Source organism: Vespula pensylvanica, chromosome 6, assembly GCF_014466175.1.
Source record: "Vespula pensylvanica isolate Volc-1 chromosome 6, ASM1446617v1, whole genome shotgun sequence".
NCBI classification, from domain to species: Eukaryota; Metazoa; Arthropoda; class Insecta; order Hymenoptera; family Vespidae; genus Vespula; species Vespula pensylvanica.
The window spans coordinates 8,304,908-8,324,506 of NC_057690.1; the positions used below are offsets into that span (position 1 = coordinate 8,304,908).

At 30.8% G+C, this 19,599-nt stretch overlaps 1 protein-coding gene across 11 annotated transcripts in view; it reads right to left on the reverse strand.

Annotated features, from left to right (window-relative positions):
• The window catches only part of LOC122629901, an 85,861-nt gene that overhangs the window by 12,091 nt on the left and 54,171 nt on the right, over positions 1–19,599 (reverse strand). For 9 of the 11 annotated variants that reach the window (XM_043813777.1, XM_043813779.1, XM_043813776.1 and 6 more), the window contains 4 exons: positions 16,069–16,289; positions 10,338–10,568; positions 4,938–5,831; positions 2,160–2,240 (listed from right to left, as the gene is read on the reverse strand). In XM_043813777.1, coding sequence (XP_043669712.1) covers positions 2,160–2,240; positions 4,938–5,831; positions 10,338–10,568; positions 16,069–16,289 — 1,427 coding nt within the window. The remainder of the gene's footprint in view (positions 1–2,159; positions 2,241–4,937; positions 5,832–10,337; positions 10,569–16,068; positions 16,290–19,599) is intronic. The other 2 variants (XM_043813780.1, XM_043813784.1) reach the window with 2 other exon arrangements.

Sequence of the window (19,599 nt, forward strand, 5' to 3'; positions counted from 1 at the left end):
ATAAATCGAATTGCAACATGAAAAATATTTAAATCATTATAGTCATAATTGAAATCGATTGATATACATTCTCTTAAATATAAGATTGAATTATTCAACAGTCAACTAACTTTTCATACTTGAATTAGTTTATCACTAGCAATGTGCTACCGAATCTGCATTTAATATTAGCAAACGAGCGTTCGTCCTGTTGAACATGACATCGACGACTAATTACTTGGACAGCGTGAATATCACTTGGATAATTCGCACGGGATAGTGCACACGATTGAAGCACGTTTGTCCGATTCGACGTCGAACAGGGCAATTCGCCCATAAGTGGAATAATAATAATCACTATCGTATCGGATGATGATATTGAATGCAAGGATGTGTTAGTGTAAACGAATGAATAAACGATTGGGATTGATAACGTCAATTTTGACGTTTAATCGTAATATTTTTGTTTTATGTTATCGAATCGGAAGAAAACAATATTACAATGTTTTATCGTTGATATTATATATTTTGATTCGGTTCATCGTTCGCTTTTGTGATAAAACGTTTATCTATCAGCGAGCTTATCGATTGGATGTTACAAAATGAAGTCTGATTCGTGAGCACTTTATCCTTCCGATTAATCGAACAAGGGTTAGAAGGGTTGTGGGAATGCGGGATTCGAAAAAAAGCCCATGGCTTAGAGTAGTTATATAGGCTTCCATAGAGTACATGGACTAAATGACCAATCGCCATTGGGAATTTACTAATTCGAAATTCTAGCTTTGTTTAATATAAAATTGGACTTACGAAAGTCGAATTATTAAAAAATTAATTTGTATTGCATTAACACAATCCACATTACCAGTAGATATAACACGAATTATATCATTGTATTAGTGAAGAAATCATTAAAATTCAGTTTTAATTATGTAGTCCTAGGTTAGTAAGTGGAATATTTTGCTTGGACATTATTCAAATTAGTTTCACAAAGTTTTTAAATCTGTTTTATGTCTGTTTTCCATTAGAAACCCGTTTGTATGAAGTTAAAATAAAGGAAAAAAAAAAAAAAAAAAAAGAACGGAAAGAAAAAACAAAAAAAAAATAAGAACAATGCAGACTCGATAAAGATTTATGTTTTGTTGTTTCTTTTATCAAGGAAATATGATTGAATTATATCTTGTTCTCCTAAATTTGAGGAATAATAGAAATACTTGGAACAATCGATTAATACCGCACGTATTTCCTCGTGGGTAATTAAGTGGAACATCGAAATAGAATTGTCTAATCGCGTGTTTAGTGGTAATAGCCAAACAAAGATTAATTAACTCGACCCTTGTCTTCTCCTACCACAAATACCACGAACATTGTCCGACTATATCGTTTGATTTTTTACGTTCATCTTGTTAAATACACGAACAACTTCTCGTTGCAATTATTTATTGCGATTTTGTAAGATTTTTTTTCTATAATCGTTTTATTCTTTTCCCTTTTTTTTTTTTCTCTCTTTTACCATTTATGCATAAATATCAGTCGAACTTCAACTTGTATACAATTGTTATCAATTCTTACCTGTCCTTTGCCTTCACAAATTCTCAACTAAATTTCATTCAACATTCTCTTTATCATTCGAGTGTCATTCTTACTATCGCAACTTCATTGATTCATTCTGATACTTATCGTACGTATAAATACGAAAGAAATTTAGAAATATTAATGAATTATTATAATATTGTTTTTTTTTTAATTAAATTATACATATAAATTAAATATATGTATAATTAGATATATGTATAATAAGATATACATATAAATTAATAGCAATTAGTTATGAAGATATTATAAATTAACTATTTAGTAAATTTCAGTGTACATATATATATATATATATATATATATATATATATATATGTCTACATTTTTATGTATGTATATATGCATTAATATACATACATATAAAGGTACATAGTGATCTTCATATTGTATTATTTTATAATAATTGTTAATAATTTTATCAGATGATATTTTGAATATCTTTCGTATTAATCGTGAACGAATTCGTATATTTTCTCTCGCTCATACTTTCACATTCTTCGTTCTTTTTTTCTTTCTTTCTTTCTTTCTTTCTTTCTTTCTTTCTTTCATTCTTTCAATCATTTTTGTTCAAGGAACGATACAAATACCCTCCGTTATGCTTGAACTGCAGAAGTCGGGACAGTCGGCCGCGACGAGCGAGGCTCCGGGGATTGCCGCCCGCTAGGACTCTGCCAACACAACAACAACAAAGCCGCTTTCACGAGTCTAATTCCTAAGCAACTAATTCGCTAGAAACTAACTTAAGAGACAATGGAACCTCGAGGTTTTTGTCCCTTTATATATGGGAACGTTAAAATTATGGCATTGCCATAAACGCGAGCCTCGTGTCTCCTTTATACAGGGATCTGTTGATTTATACATTATGGATTCATTCACGATCTATAATAATAAATTCATTCTACAAATTATTATGGTAGTCAACATGCGTCGAAAAATGTTATATAACTTTAATGATTTGAATAATTTTTATCTAATTACACGCACACATATATATATGTATGTATATTTTATATATATATATAATATATGTATATATTATAATTACACACACACACACACACATATATATATATATATTACTTACAAATTCATTGTTTATGTTCTATGAAAAAAAAAGAATTTTCTCAAATAATTCATTTTTCGATTCACTTTAACTAAACATTTTTTACTCACCTTTGCCAATGAATACGTATCCTCTAAATTCTATTTCTTTTTCTTCTTTTTTTTTTTGGTTTTCAAGACTCTCTTTATCATCCTAATAAATTAAATTAGAAATATATTTATTTCCATTCTTCGATATTGTAAAAATATAATATATCGAAGGAAATATTTAGATTCCGTTTCTTTGCAAAATGCAGGTACTTGTATGACATACATCTTATTCGTCACGTTCTTCGTAAAATCGAGCTCTCGCAAAAAGGAACTCGTTGAATGTTATCCCGTAAAAAGCAAATATATTCTCTGCGTGTAACATTTTTCACATGTCACTACGATGTCCTTCCGTCCGTCGTGAAATATTATCACCTACCACTTCTTATCACTATGAAGCATAGAATATTTTGCAGAAATAACTTTGACAACGCTCAAATCTTTTATTACGAGAGAGGAGCGAGGAGGGTTTCTCAATAAACTTTGCAACAACTCAAACTCTTCTTACCTTTGATCGATTTAAACATTTTATAGATGAATCGTTCGTAGGCCAAACTGATTAACTCGATTTTATGAATCTTTTTTAAATTTTCCAAACCAAAATATTTGATAGACCTTGACTTTTTATATTTCAAATAAATTACCTTAATAATTAGAGTTTTAATACTACCGAGTTATAAAAATTCTAATAACCGTTGAATAATCAATAATTTTATCAATTTTCTTTATTTTTTGTTTTATAGAGTTAATTGAATTTAACAAATAAGCAGCTCATATATGTATATATATCCAATATATATATACATATGTATAATACAGGCTGAGCCTAAAAGTTATTAAATGATATTAAAAAATATTTAATCTTTTGCAAAATTTTTTAGATGAATTTCTTTTTTCGGATTGTAAAACTATAAGCATAATGCTATATAAAATTAGAATTTCTAGTTGTAATTTTTGATCCACCCTGTATATAAATATTATCTTCATATTATGCTTGTAAATCGAGCCAGTTTAGTTTTTTAGTATTTTTCATTATGATCATTTACTTTATTTTACTTTTTCTATTCGTTTTTCTTCATATTTGAGTCACTTTCTAGATAATCGTGAAATATCAAACGAACGTAACGAGAACACACAATAGATTCGTGAAGAAAAGTAAAATATGATTCTACGTGTTATGATAAATTGTGTCGTGTCAACATGATGTACATTTAGAAAAATGCTTTTCGTTTCAGAATAAAAACAACTTTCTCGTTGCTAAAGCTTTGAAATCATGTTCGTTATGAAAATTTTTAATTATACCACGAAGCTTGATTCGTAATACTGTAATGTATGTGATCGAATAAAAGATGATATATATTGATAATTATATTTGTTTTTTTAAGATTAAAATTTAAAAACGACGAATTTTTTCAAATTGTTCGAAAGTAGAACAAATACTTCACAACTTTTTGTAAAAATTCATTGAATTCTGTGGGAAAAGAAAATATAATATTAAATAATTTTAGATCTAGATTGTAAATTTACTTAAATCAGGATCCGACAAGGTGGATTCAAAATAAAAGAAAAAGAAATAAAAAAGAGAAAAAAGAGTATTACATTTGTTGCAAGAGATCAAAGGATAGCCCTATAAAAGCGTACTTTGAAGAATCGGATTTATAAATGACGTATTTTTTTAAATTACACGAAAGTAGAACGAATACTTTTCAAAATAAATCATCAAAAGCGCCGTTTCATTTTCTAATTACAAATTTTAATAATTCATTAAAAAAAAAAAAAAAAAAAAAAAAAAAAAAAAAGAAAAAGAAAAAAGAAAGAAAAGAAAAAAAAAACATTCTGCTCTCCATAGGAGAAAAAAGAAAACGAATATTAGATAATTTATCTAGATCGTAAATCGTACCCAATCGTAATCCAACGAGGTGGATTAAAATAAAATAAAAGAAATATAAAAAAGAGGATAGATACTACGTTTGCAAGAGATTAAGGGTTGACCCTATAAAAAGGTACTTTAAAGAAAAGAAGCCCTCACTCTCTTTCTCTCTCTCTCTCTCTCTCTCTCTCGCTCTCTTTCTCTCTCTCTCTCTCTCTCTCTCTCTCTCTCTCTCTCTCTCTCTTTCTCACTTCATCTCTTTCACCAAGGAAAGAAGACACGAGAGTCAGGAAGTGGAACGGAGAGAAGAAAAACGTATCGTCGAAGTAGATGATATGTCACTCACTCGGCGTTGGTTTCCGGTGTGGGTAGATCGCCGATCGTCGTCAGAGTTAGAGTAGACCAATAGAGAGATCCTAGGTATTTCCTGGTCAAGGTCGCATATTCACCCGGTCTGTATGGGTAGACCCAGTCACCTTGGAATCCTTCGGCTTCGCTTAGGAGATAGTAGAAACAGCCGAACCAATGTGCGAGTATTAATAATATATGAATGAGATTGAGTACACGCCATAAATTTGGATAAACTGTACGTGACTCGACCATGTAATAATAATTATACACGCGATAGATCTTGAGGAACCTTGGAAACCTTAACATTGGATTGCTACCGAGATTGACCTGTAATAGATCAAGTGGTAATAGTGCTAACAGGTCGAGTACAAAGCATTTAGATTTGAGATAATGTCCAGCTAATTTTTTGCTGTTGTAGACCATCAGTCCTTGTTCGAGATAACCTGTACGAAATTGTACAGCAACGTCTAAGAAAAATACTACATCCGTAAAGCCGTCGCAGGCAAGCCAAGCAGCCGGTGCCAATGCTTGTAATTCTGGTAAACTTTGTCTGACTATAAGTGTCCAAAGATTATAAAGGACACAAGATGAGAGTAACATCAGCCAATAGTAATAAAAATTTTCGTCGGGATTGACCACCGTTTTTGGTGCTTTCTGTGTCCTTCTAGGTCGTCTTCTTCGTCGTCCACTCGAATCTTTTTCGTCAGTCGCGTCACCTTCACCTTCGCCGGTATCTACCGTCTCTTGACTTTCTGGTATTTGACGCGTTGAAAATCTCTTCAAGAAGGAATCTTCTCGTTTTAATGGCGGCTTCTTTTGGATTGTTGATATCGCGGATGATAGCTGTACCGTTGTTCGTAATTTCATCCAACGTTGATTACTCTTTGTTCTGCGAACAGAAAACAAATAACGACGGATCGCCGATCAAGAACTTTTAAATGTACGACGATCGATCTAACTCGGACTAATGGATTGACTAAAACTCTTGTCCAAGCTATTTTATGTCAAAGATTTCTGCTGTTTTTTTTTTATTTATCTCTTTCTTTTTCTATACGAAGTGAACTACAGAGAACAATCTCTATCTATGACAGTGTTTTTCAAATTGCATATCCAACATTCGTTAATTTATTCGATCTTATGACACATGAAATATATTCCTTCAATAATCTGAAAGACACTGATCTAAGAGATTGGGCCGGTAGTGCTAAAAAAAAAAAAAGCAACGAAATTTCTATCTGAGGAAGAAACGTAAATGTTGCGTCTTCTTTTCACTTTCTTATACGAAATTTATTAACCATCTATTTAAACTTTATATGATACTATAAAAGTGATTTAACGTTTTTAAATCTTTGACCGCCAAAGAAACAAAAAGAGAAAAAAAAGAAATTTGATAGATCGTAAAAGATACATACATATATCATAAAAACGAAAGCTAAATCACGAGTGTTTTGAGACGAAGCAATCTGACGTTCTATTGTCTTGAAAAGTCGTAAAACTTACAACAAACGAAGATATATCGTTGATACCTGTAATAAAATACTCGAGAACACGTCGGATCATATCGTAAATCTGTTCTGTTAGAGTTGCCCATGTAAACGGTAATCTTTATCGTAACTTAAATTTTTTTCTTTAAACGATAAATTGTCTAGGCTTAAATTTTTCGAAAAGATGATTTCGAAAGATGATCCATCTTATTATATTAGAACAAATAAGAAACATTATTTACGCGTCGTTAATTTGATATTATTTATAATTAAATTAAAAACGGCGCAAACGGGTTTTCAATAAATTTTCAAGCATGTTCTCGGGCCCATACTATTTTATAAAAAGAAAAGCTTGTGAGAGTTTGTTCAACGTAAGAACGCATGCATTTGTTTAATAAGATGCGATCGAACGTGATGTTCAAAATGCATAATCGCAATCCTTGTGCCTATTTTTTTTGTTATTATTAACTTATGTATATCATTTTTTTTTTTTAAAGAACAAGACAAGAACACACGTCGTCACATACAACCTAACAAACGATGTGATATCAGTAAATATTGTTGCATACAACAAAAGACAAGGTTCCTACGGTCTATCACTGTTAATATCAATACCTAAGAGATACGTTCATGGAAAGAAACAAACAGCGTTTGCTTTTTCGAGACAAAATCGAGACAAATCGGCGATTAATTCTAATTCTAAAATTGATGCAGAGTCAAGTCAGTATTTTTTTTTTTTTGATAGATATAAAGTAAGAAGAAGAGAGTGAGCGAGAATCAAGTAAGTAGATAGTTTAGCCAGAGCATCAGATGGATAAGAGGCAAACAGACAGACAGACAGACAGACAGACGACAGACTGGCAGAGAGCGGACAGAGAGACAGACAGACAGACAGACAGACAGACAGACAGACAGACGGACAGACAGATAGATAGGCAAACAGACAAAGATGGAAACATCGAGAATCCAAGTACGTTAGACAGAGATAGAACGTAACTAAAGATCTTTATCGAAGATGCTACTACTTTTGCATTCTTCAATTTTAACACACCCATGTAAAGTGTTTATTCTTGTTCGTGTTGTCGATGCTGTTGTTGTTATTCTTGTTCTTGTTGTTGATGGTGGTGTTGTTGTTATTGTTGTTGTTGTTGTTGTTATTGTTATCGTTAGAATGAAATTTTTATAAGAGAAAATTTTCCGTGACGGATTTTCCAGAGGAAATAAAAGAATTGCGGTTTTATATACTTTTCATAATTAGATTTTTCCTTTGTATTAAAGAAAAAAGAAATTGCTCCTTTGAAATTAAGTAATGAAATTTTGTAATGAGAAATCTTTTTATATATTATATAGTAATTTTATACTATAAAAAGTAAATAAAATCGATTGCTCATCGATCAGATATGTAGATAAAAGTATAATATAAAAGATAAAATAAAAAAATAAAACTGTAATAACGAGCTAGTAATTGGATATTTTGTGCTTCATTTTCAAAATAGAAAGCACATTATGGGATACGTTTACAAATTGCAATATTTTAGCTCGAGTTTGATATCGTTAATGAACGAGTAATCGTGTTTCGAGTGTATATATGTGTGAGTACAGGGTCGTAGCTTAGATTTTTATTTGAATACTTACTTTGATTGAGTAATTCATTGAAAATTCTTACAATTAATAGATATAGCTATGCTTTTTGACAGATCGATCGTCGAGAAAAAAAGATCTATCGATCAACGATCATAAATAATTGTTATTTAATCAAAATCAATTATGAAAGAACAAAATTATGCAGACGTTGTAAAAAAAATTTTTTTCACGACGATCAATGTATGTGTGCAAGTCTAATAATTCGGATGCATAAAACACAACGTAGGTAAGCGTTTTTAATGCAAACTAGCAACGTTCTCGTGAGTTTTTCGTTTGTAATATAATAATATTATTTTCTTTTTATAAATATCACAACTGATTGATTAATATCGAGAAAGAGAAGAAAAGCTCTTTCGTTAGGTACAAAGTAGATTAAAACAGTACGAGAGAGAGAGAGGAAGAGAGGAAGAAAGAGAGAGAGAGAGAGAGAGAGAGAGAGAGAGAGAGAGAGAGAGAGAGAGAAAAGAAAAATAAATTTGAAAGAATGAATAACTCACGATGCACTTTCATGACAAAAGAGTTGATGAACATTACGAAAAAAGGGATATCATGCTCTCTCCTTGTAGAAATGGAATTGCTATGCGAATTATTCTAACGGAGTTAACAAACGGATGCAGAATGACAGCAGACTATCAATTCTATTCAACTCTTCTCCATGTATTATATGGCTTCCTATTTATTCTCTCTTTTCAGACAAGTCCTTCATTTTTGATCTACTCACTATGAGAGAAGCGTGCGAGAAAGCTACGACCCTGTATGATGAAAGGTGTATATATAGGAGATTATTTCATGAACTCAATGTGTAAATATACTATACTCGGACCGTACAAGTATATAATAGAGATATTCCCTATGCATTTCGTATCATAGAGAAGCATCGTTCGAGAGAAACACTCGCGAATGAAAGAGTAGTATCTAATAACGGTGTATATTAAACGAGAATAATTTATTTTTTCTTTCCATTTTTTTCTATTATTATTTTTTAAAAATTATTTTTGTTCTTGTTTACTACACTATTTATTGCATTCTTTCTTTTATTAATGTAAATATTAAAGAGTGAGTTTCGAATTTATGGATATTGCTTTATTTCCTATGTTTATGGGGATCAATGTGTTCATATAAGTCTTCTAACAAAAAGTATCCTCTATTGTTTTTTCTTTTTCCTTTTTTTTTCTTTTTTATTCTTTTTCATTTTCTTTCGTTATCGAATTTATGGTTATATGAAAAACTGACTTTCCGATAACATAAAGTTGATAAACTGTATTTTTTCCTTTTATTTTATGCATCAGTTGATCAATTTGATCTCGTAAATCTCGAAAGAAAAAGAAAAAGAAAAACAAAAAGAAACGTAGAATGACCATTTCCATTTAAAAACATTATTATTCTTCCTCTATATTACCTTTAACTACTTCCCATAGAATAAAAGATAAAAGCAGAGAAAGCTCTTTAATCCTGTGAGAGAAAGTGATTGATTCTCACGAATTGGACCACTATGTTGGATACACGATGCCTATCTCTATTCTTTAGATATCAAATAATAGATTACACGCTTGTCTATTTGCTGCGAGTGCTTTCCCAAGAATAATGAGTCTATGTCACAATTAAGCATAGTTACAAGATATATACTACTCTACCAATACGAATTTCGATGTACGGTTCGAGTTTCAATTTAGAGAATAGAAATTGAATACAACTGTTTAATTCGATATTTTATGTTGTCTCTTCGAGATATCGAAGAAAACATCGGAAATTAATAAAATCAATAAAGCAATAGCTTTATATTTCTTGCATAAAAGAAAATACTTATATATATATATATATATATAGATAATGTTAAGTAAAACTTTCATCTCGATTTTCATTATTTCTTTCAAATGAAATTTGATAGAATTTTAAATAAAAAAAAAAAAACATTATTAAAAACTAAAAAAAAAAAGAACAAAAAAAATCTCACTGTACAAACGCGAAATTAAAAACTTTTATTTTGACGTTCATCATACTCTTTTATTTTATCCTGACATTCGTTTAATTAACAAATTCATTTGATTTAATTTCGCGAAGAGAATGAAAAAAGCAAAGAAAGAAAGAAAGAAAGAAAGAAAGAAAGAAAAAAAGATAAAAGGTAAAATAAATCAGTTGTTATCAATTCTAGTAAAAGAGAATTTAAATAGTGAATAATGTGTCGTCAATGAATAGTCAATATATAAGAAGACGATAGAGTGCCGATAGTAGAGGTTACCGTCCATATCGAGCAATGGCGGGAATACCTCTTTATTTTGCGAAGGGAAGAATATAGCGCCATGACGGCGCGTACGTTACTCCACTTTTGCGAACCCCTCGTACTACGAGATCTTCTTGCAGCAGCTGGTATTTCCGTATCGAGGCCAGTGCTGTCCAAAGATTCCGAGGTCGTCGAGGTACCACGAAGACTCGTTATCTCCTTCTCGAAGGATCCATGTTCGCTGAGTGACGCATCTCGATCGTAGAAGCCCAATGATCTGCGAAAGAAGACAAAACCCGGACCGGTTGCCCCTCTCTCTCTCTCTCTCTCACTCATTCACGCACGTACATACATATGCACATACATATAAATGCACACAGAGTTCATACATTCTCCCTCTCTTTCTTTCATTATGGGACACACAGAAACGTCGATGTTGTCCGTATGTATGCCTTCAATTGGGTGCTGAGAAAGAAACGTAAACTGTTTAAACGTTTCTAACAGATCGATCCCTGCTTCTTTTTATCTAGCTAACTCGCTCGCTCTCACTCCCTTCTATTTCTAACCTCAGGTATATATATATACATACATATATATATATATATATATATATATATATATATTCATCTCCATTTTCTATGGCTCTCCGAGCATCCAACGTCGCCATGTAACGTTTCTTTGTTGATTTACTTATGGCATATTATATGTGACACACATATCTATATATATATATATATATATATATATATATATATAACTATTCTTTATTTTGTTAAAAGAGAAGAAAAAGAAGTATTAGTTGAAGAAAGTCGCTCGATGTCCTGTATATCCAATAATAGAGGGTAAGTTCGTGAGAAGCCCCTATAATCCGGTAAAACAATTGAACATCAACCTGCTAAAAGCATCGAAAAGCTTTGCGTCTTTCGATAAAGATACACCGAAGGAATTTCGTTTGATCTTTCAATGGTCTTTCAAGAGTATCGTTCGTAGAAGCTACCATAATCGATCAAAGAAACGACTATCTCTTTCAATTTCTCTTTCTTTCTCTTTTTTTTTCTATCGAAATTCTATCGAAATATTTCAAGTTTAAATCTTTTTTGTCAATATTCTAACGATGAAATAATCAGATCTGACAATGAGATATCACGACAACGTTAAATCTGAGATTATATTTAAGATTACTTTGAAGTCGGCTTGGTGGGGAGAAATTTATGATATTTCGTTTATTTAAACTCTTTGACTCTTAACCTCTCGTCCTTGACCAACTTTAACCATGTACTTTTTGTGTTATTGCCTCTTAATCGGTCCAATTGCTTTTACGTTTCTTATCCTCCTTTCGTAGAAACACGCGAGAACGTCGTTCTCTAGCATTCTATCTTCGAACGAAAGATTTCCTTTTTGTTAGGACGTATTTAACTTTGTAAAGTAATCCTCTCAGCTAAAAAGCATCATACCTTTGTTTAGGGACGACAAAAATCATTTTGCCGTATATAGCTCTTGCCTTAGAGGGCCACTTTGATACATCTGTATCATTTTATAAGCCATTTATGAAAGAAGTATGTTGAAACGATTTAACATTTTTAATTAATTTTATAAACGACTATGAATTATTTATTATTAATTATCAATCATTGTTTCATCTTTTATTCATCGATTTCTTCGCTACTTTTTTTTTCTTTTTTATATGAATATTTAACGTGACGCCTGAAGATAGGCAACGCCCCATACATCATAGTAAAAAAACAGAACAAACTTTTAAGGATCTTAAAGAAAGTTCTTTGTTGCAGACGTTTAAACGGGGTCAAAAAAGTTCCCTTATCGACGAATAACAGTCGCAAGGACCGTTATCGATTAAGTCTGGTCGGTTGCATATATTCAGGCGTACTTTTTTATACATTTTAAAGATAATAAATTCCTCTTGTTAAGGATAGATATCACTTTAATATTTTAACAAGAGAAAAATGTTTATTTGTGTTTATAATATCAAATTATAAATGTAAATGAGATTAAATCGTTATATAATGAAAATGTAACATATGTTATCTTTCTTTCTTCTTTTCTGTTTTGTTCTAAAAATTTTTATCAATCTCTTTTCCTCTCTCTCTCTCTCTTTCTTTCTGTCTTTTTTCTCTCTCTTTCTCTCTTTCTTTCTTTCTTTCGTTATATCATTCAGGATCAACTATTTCTTCATTATTTCTTTCTGTTTCTGTTAGTTCAACTCCATCACATTTTCTTTTATTTTTTTTATTCTTTGTTTAAATATTGCATTATAAGATAAAGAAGAAGAGAACCATCGAGATATCTCTTTCTTTTTATTCATTTATTAAATGTTGGAGACTGATGCAAGAATAAATTCATTTTTCATATGGGAAGGCGTTTTGTTGAATAGACGAAAATGTGCATTTCGTTCAAAGGGCGTGGGAAGCTTGATAAAATGTTAATTACTGTGTATATACTCAACAAAAGGACGTTATGTTGAATGCATCGTTGCAAACGATAGTCCGTGTCATTTTCTTTTCAATGAAATCTAAATATGTTTATGTTAAGATCAAAGGGATCGAATATATATATTTATTTCTTTGAATATACATATACATACGTACATACATAGACAGATGTATAATATGTATGTAAGGATATATAACGATATTTCGCACGAAGTTATCGATGTATCGAAAATACGATATTATGTATATTATAATACATATTACAATATTCTTTTTTTCATCAAATATCAAGAAGATATATTAAAGAATTAAAGAAATTAAAGATTGATATTACATAGAAAAAAAAGTCAAAAGGAATACTGAATAAATCACTTTTTTTCCAATTTTTTCCAACACCTCGCAACTTTTCGTTATTCCAATAAAATCGAAGTTACGAAACTTGGAATTTAAATGTATTCGAGCGAATTAAAAAATTCATCGATTAGAATTAATTGCGAATTCATTTTGTCAAAACCTATAGTTTTTCATTAAGTCGGATCTATCTAAATATCTAAATTAAAAAAGTATGACTTTTTAAAAAGAAAAAAAAAAAGAAAAAAGAAAAAGAGAAAAAGAAAAAACTAAAATAAATATCAAAGAGAAATAACACGGAGATTATATCTTTAAAAGAGATATTTTATATCAACGTATCAAGAGATTGAATAAAAGGGAAAAGGTTTCAATATATTTCGAAGATAATGACCAAAGCGGTAGGCGTTCGATCGATACATGGAAATATTAGAGTACTAAGATACAATTGAAAAGGCTAAGCGTGGGTGTCGTTAAGCTTTGTGATTTAAATAGATGCACCTGTAACTTACCTCACATAAAATTTCGTATTTTTATAGAAAGTTGGCATGCTTGCAAAAATATTCGTCTTTGTCTGCACGACACAATGAAATGAAACAATTTAATCATTTTCAAATTGTTTCATTATTACGACTCAATGCTTTCATATCTAATAAAATATATATATATATATATATATATATATATATATATATATATATATAAACGCGTATGATACTGTATACAATACAAATTTAAAACGCACGTTTCAATCGATTCGATGCGACTTCACGTACGATTATTCAATAAAATTTATCGATAATTAATATATCCTGTAGAGAGAAAGTTCAAGATCGTTATAATAGAAATTATTACGCTCAAAGGGAAGGTCGTGTATCTAATCTTGTTTTACGCTTCAAATCGATAAGACCACGGTTGTTTAACAAAAAGAAGCTCTCTAATTGTGTCTCTTTCCTGTGTGTGTCTGTGTGTTTGTACATGTATACGCTTTTATTATTAATTTATCAATATTATGACGAAACAGAGGGACGTTTAGTTGAACGATTTATTTATCTTCTCTTTCTCTCTCTCTCTCTCTCTCTTTTTTTTATAACGAATCAATCGTGACATTCGTTTTATCTTTCGTTCTTAAAAATCAATCAAGAGCTTAAACAATTTACAAGAATGGTAAAGTACAAATGGCTTTCTGGCTTTCGTTTGTAAAGAGTCTTAAGCCTTTGAAACACTAGACTTTCCACTTTGTTTTTCTTCTGATTTAGTCGGTCTATGTATAACTAAATCTTGGTTATATACTACATAATATATAGTCTACTACAAAAGGTAAATGTTTAGGATTACATGAGAGAACGGTTCCATTAAGAGACACCTTAAACAACTATCTTAACGAGTATCTTCGTTGCACGTACTAAGAAATAACGTTACAGCAATAAGTACTCTCTTTCTCTCCCTTTCTTTTTTTTTTATACTCTCACACCTTATTTAATCTAAAATACAAAATCGTGCTAAGACGAAATAAATTACTCAGGATATATTGCAGGTTCCTAGCTGGTGTAATCATAACGAAGATTCAATTTCGAGTAATACCATACTACCCCATGGAAAATGAATGGTTTGAAAAATACTCCGTGGTATTTCAGTATTCAACTAAACAAACGTGTTTAATCGTTTTAACCTACACGATGAAGACTATTAATTCATAATAAAAACGAATGTTTTTCTTAGATCCGTCATTTTTAATATATTAGATATTATACAACTAAATCGAAAAAATATTCATTGGAATTTTCCTCACTCGATTAAATTTGAATAGAACGATTTAGACGGATAATTGACCGTGCAGTCGTGCGAATTTTAACTATAGTCAGCTGTGTAACGAATTCGTAAATCGTATCATGCAAAAGCTTAAAAGAGCATTTGGTTCAACCAAGCGAAGATCTTCCACGCGATGTACAAAGGGTCTTTTTCCCTTTCTTTCTCTTTCTCTTTCTTTTTTTTTTCTCTTTTTCTCTTTCTCTCTCTCTCTCTCTCTCTTTCTTTCTCTGCTGAAAGAGATCGTTAAAGGTCGAGAATAAAGTTTATTCGCCATACTCGGGTTACTTTCGATCCCGAAGAGTTACAAGCGGCCACAAACCTAAGGGTAAAACGTGTATCTCGTTGAAACTCGTTATTACCCTCGAGAAAAGGTATCGTAAAACGTAACTTCGATAAAGGAAATACTTTGATATCAAGATCAACAACGTCATTCATCGTTCGAACGATGATCGAACATTTTCTAACATTCTTTCAAACATCGTGCGAATTATCGTCAATGTTTAATCGAATCGTAATTAGATTATTATCAATCAAAAATTCCAATCGAAAGTTCATTTAAATATCAATCCTCTTTGATCAGATACATAATTTTGAAAATATAATAATAACTTTGTCATTCGATACTAATTTTTTTTTCTTCTATCGAACATAATAAGCTTATCAAACATTTTTGTTTATAAAAGATTCGGAAATATCGAATGATCAATTGAAATATCGATCGTAAGTTTGATCATTGACATAGATAGAATCTTGTGATAGATCGCGTCACTCTCTATGATACTTTTCCACAAAAACAATGATGGAAGATTAACTACAGTTCGGTACTTGTCTCTTACGAAAGATTAATGAAGAGTTTTTCTTTTTCTGAAGATTAATGGGACGGAGGATAAAAAAATTTTTATTTTTTCTGCCATTACCAAGAAAAAAAGATGTAGATGACATTTCATGATTGATAACTATCTCCAGATGAGAGTCATGAATGGTTGATGGTAATTATATCGACCAAGAAAAAAAAAATCAAAAAAAGAGAAGAAGACAAATTATGATACGCCTGCGGATTCGTGCAAATTACTATATATACAGATATATATATATATATATATATATATATATATATATATATATATATAAAATGGCGAGTTGCAATGAAAAGAAAAACAATGTACTCACCGCGGTCCAACGTGACTATTTGTTCGGCTACCATTACTCTCCTTATCTTCATCGTCTTCTTCATCACGTGACGTAGCCAGAGATTGGGGAACCGAAGAAGGAGCGCTGCTACCGGAATCGGGCCCTGGGCCCATCCTCGAACCGGAAGCACCGCTGCAACCAGCCAAAGATGCTGTCGGATCTCCCACTCCCTGGCCCTCCTTCTTCTCCGCACGATCCACCTAATGACAATACGTATCGATTCTCTTTAACAATTTATCCATTGATAATTATCTATTCGTAAGCAATTAAAAATTATTTGTCCTTTAAATCTTCAAATTCGAAATTCGTTTAAATATGGATTCGAAAGTACAAGTTTTTGTAATCTCTTTTTTGTTGATGTTGAAAAATATGTTCCGATGTATCTGTCAAATTGCGAGCGAAATTTTTTTGTTATTATATCAGATTAATAATCCTTCGCGTGTAACTTAATTTCTTCTTCTTTTTTGCTTTTTGTTTTTTTTTTTTTGTATGTTTAAAAAAGAATTATTTAGAAAATATATATAAATCGTTTCTAAGCTATATTATATAAGTGTAAGTTATATAATTTTTATGAATTATATTGATTAAATAATGGGTGATAAACAAAATATATTAAATATAACCATAGTATACTAAATATAATTTTCATAATTTTCATAATTTCAAATAATTCTATGGTAATAAATTTCAAATATTTCTTTGAAACATTTATTGTCAATCTTGAAAAGACTATTAGATATACTTGACGAATTATAGAATCAATGTGTTCATATCATACACAAAATTATCATGCTTCTTTTCTATCAAATATTTCAAATTCAAAGAAAACAGGCAAATTATTTTAAAACAAAGTTTACATACAAAAAAAAAACTCTTTACGAATGGTCAATATTGATAGACGTTCAAACATGGCTATATAAAATACGAAATGGATACAAATTATTATCGAATGGTACTATGGTTTGTTCGGGTCTCCAGAATTTTATCGCGGTATATCGAACATCGAAGGAATAAGAAATAAGAAAAAGAGGAAGAAAAAACAAAAATGATATAAAAAACTAGCTGACAAATGAATCGCAAACCATAAGGGAGACGGTTGAAAGAGAGCACGAACTGATCGTTGTCGTTGAGTTTCTAGAGAAGAATCGATGAAAAACATCGTCGTACTACGCTTTTTATTACAATGATGCCTAGGTTTTATCCCCTGTGACGAATATTATCGAATGAATTCCACTATTCGAACGACATTCGATAACTTCCGGTCATGAAATTCTAATCCGATTTTCTGTATCTCATCGATTCTGTTCAATTTTGTTTTTTCTTTTATTTTTTTCCTTTCTTTTTTTCATTTGAATATTTTCAAAGGAAATTATTTTCATTGGTTCTTTTTTCTTCTTTTTTTTCAATTTTTTTCATAATTTTTATGACTGTAAATTTAGGTCAATTCTTTTCTCACGTCTACATATATTTTTTTTTTAATATTGTTCTAATAAAATTTTCTCTTCCTCTCTCTTTCTTTTTCTCGTTAAATGTATTAATTGAATTTACAATTAAGAATGAAAGGACGATAGTGAATAATTTTTGTCTATAAATTTGAGGTAATCTTTCTTTCAAACGCCTACATACATATGTATAGGTGTATATTTCTTTTTTCTCTATCTATAATATATTTCTCTCTCTCTCTCTCTCTCTCTCTCTTATTTTCTTGTGTATTAATTCTTGTTCTACTCAAGTGTGAGTTTATGAGCCAGAATGAAGCTGTAATAACATTAACAACATGATAAAATAATCAACTCAATGTTATTTCAATTGATTTCAAATATGATCGAAATTGTTCGTTTTATTTCGTATTACGTTTTTACGCATTCACTTGAAAAAAAAAAAGAGAAGTACATTATCTGTATCGTGTTAATGCTAATGCTTCGGTACGTCGAAACGTAAATGAGAATGCAGAAATTCGTTGCAATCGATAGAATAAAACGGAATTCGTTCGAATGATATCGAGTAAGGTAGATAAATAAAAACAAATCGATGCTTATCTCGATTGCGTCTCTCATAGTTTTTGCCCATTATCGTTGAGGCATTAATTTTATAGAAAAAAAAAAGAAAAATATCTACAAACACAAAGAATGATAAAAAAAAGGAAAAAATACAAAAAAAAAAAATTACACCGGTTACAGAACGTTCGTTCTCGAAAAGGCGGAAACGGACGAGAGAATTTTAAAAAGGTAACGCGACGTGTACGTTAATTCATATTTTATTCAAACGAATGTCGAGTGAAAGAGACAGTCAGAAAGAGAGAGTGAGAGAGAGAGAGAGAGAGAGAGAGAGGGAGAGAGAGAGAGAGAGAGAGAGAGAGAGATGCTTAATGCAATGAGAAAAAAGGCGTATGATTCGGATGAATTGTTTTGACGTGTATCAACGTTGACCATTAAAAAAAATCTTCGTGTAAATGCACCTTTCACGTTATTGCGTTGATTTACAAATAATTAACGTCTATTTTATTATAATAAACTTTGTATTAAAAAATTATAAAATAGCTACAGAAAATGAATGAGCTAAACGTTCGGATTATTATATAAATTAGATATTAAATTTATCGGTTGAACTCCTAAATATTTTCTGTTTAATTACAATAAATATTATATTTCAAAAGTCTATGTTAAAAGGTTTAACTATAAATGTAAAATAGTGATTGTAAAATATTATACTTATCGGCTTGAGATTCGTATAAATAAATATTTATTTCGTTATAAAATCAATTTCCTAGTTATTTTAACACTTATTTTTAAAGCAATTCAAAAAGTTTGCTTCTAGATCTTAAATACATATATACAATTTCTATTTACTTTTCTCCATTTTTCGCTTCAGCGAAGATGTACGTGACTTGAAATTCAACGACTTGAGAATGACTCGTCCGACGATTTATTCGATAATTTCTTGATAGAATCTTTTAAAATATCTATAGAAACTAACAGATAAGAAGATAGAGATAGAAATAAAGAGAGAAAGAGAGAGAGAGAGAGAGAGAGAGAGAGGGAATGTGTGTATGTCTTAGAGAGAGAGAAAATGTGTATGCTGAGAAAGAGAGGAAGGGTGAGAGAGAATGTGTAAATCTGAGAGAGAGAGAGATAGATAGATAGATAGATAGAGAGAGAGAGAGAGAGAGAGAGAGAGAGAGAGAGAGAGAGAGAGATAGAAGGGAGAGAAGGAAAGGAGACATACAAACCACAAAAGGAATATCGTTAGTATAAATTTCTAAAATCCGTTTTCCAGGAAATCGTTTAGCGTGGGGTTCAGACCGTTTGCGTTAAAATTTTACGGTCTGTCGGAGCCGAGTTATAATTAAACTATTAAATTACGAGTTGGAACTTTGCCACTCAACTCGAACTCGATAGACGAAGAGGGATATATCCGAGCTGTGTGAGTTCCTAGACGCAAACCAGATCATAAGAGAGATAGATAGTTAGAGAGAGAGAGAGAGAGAGAGAGAGAGAGAGAGAGAGAGAG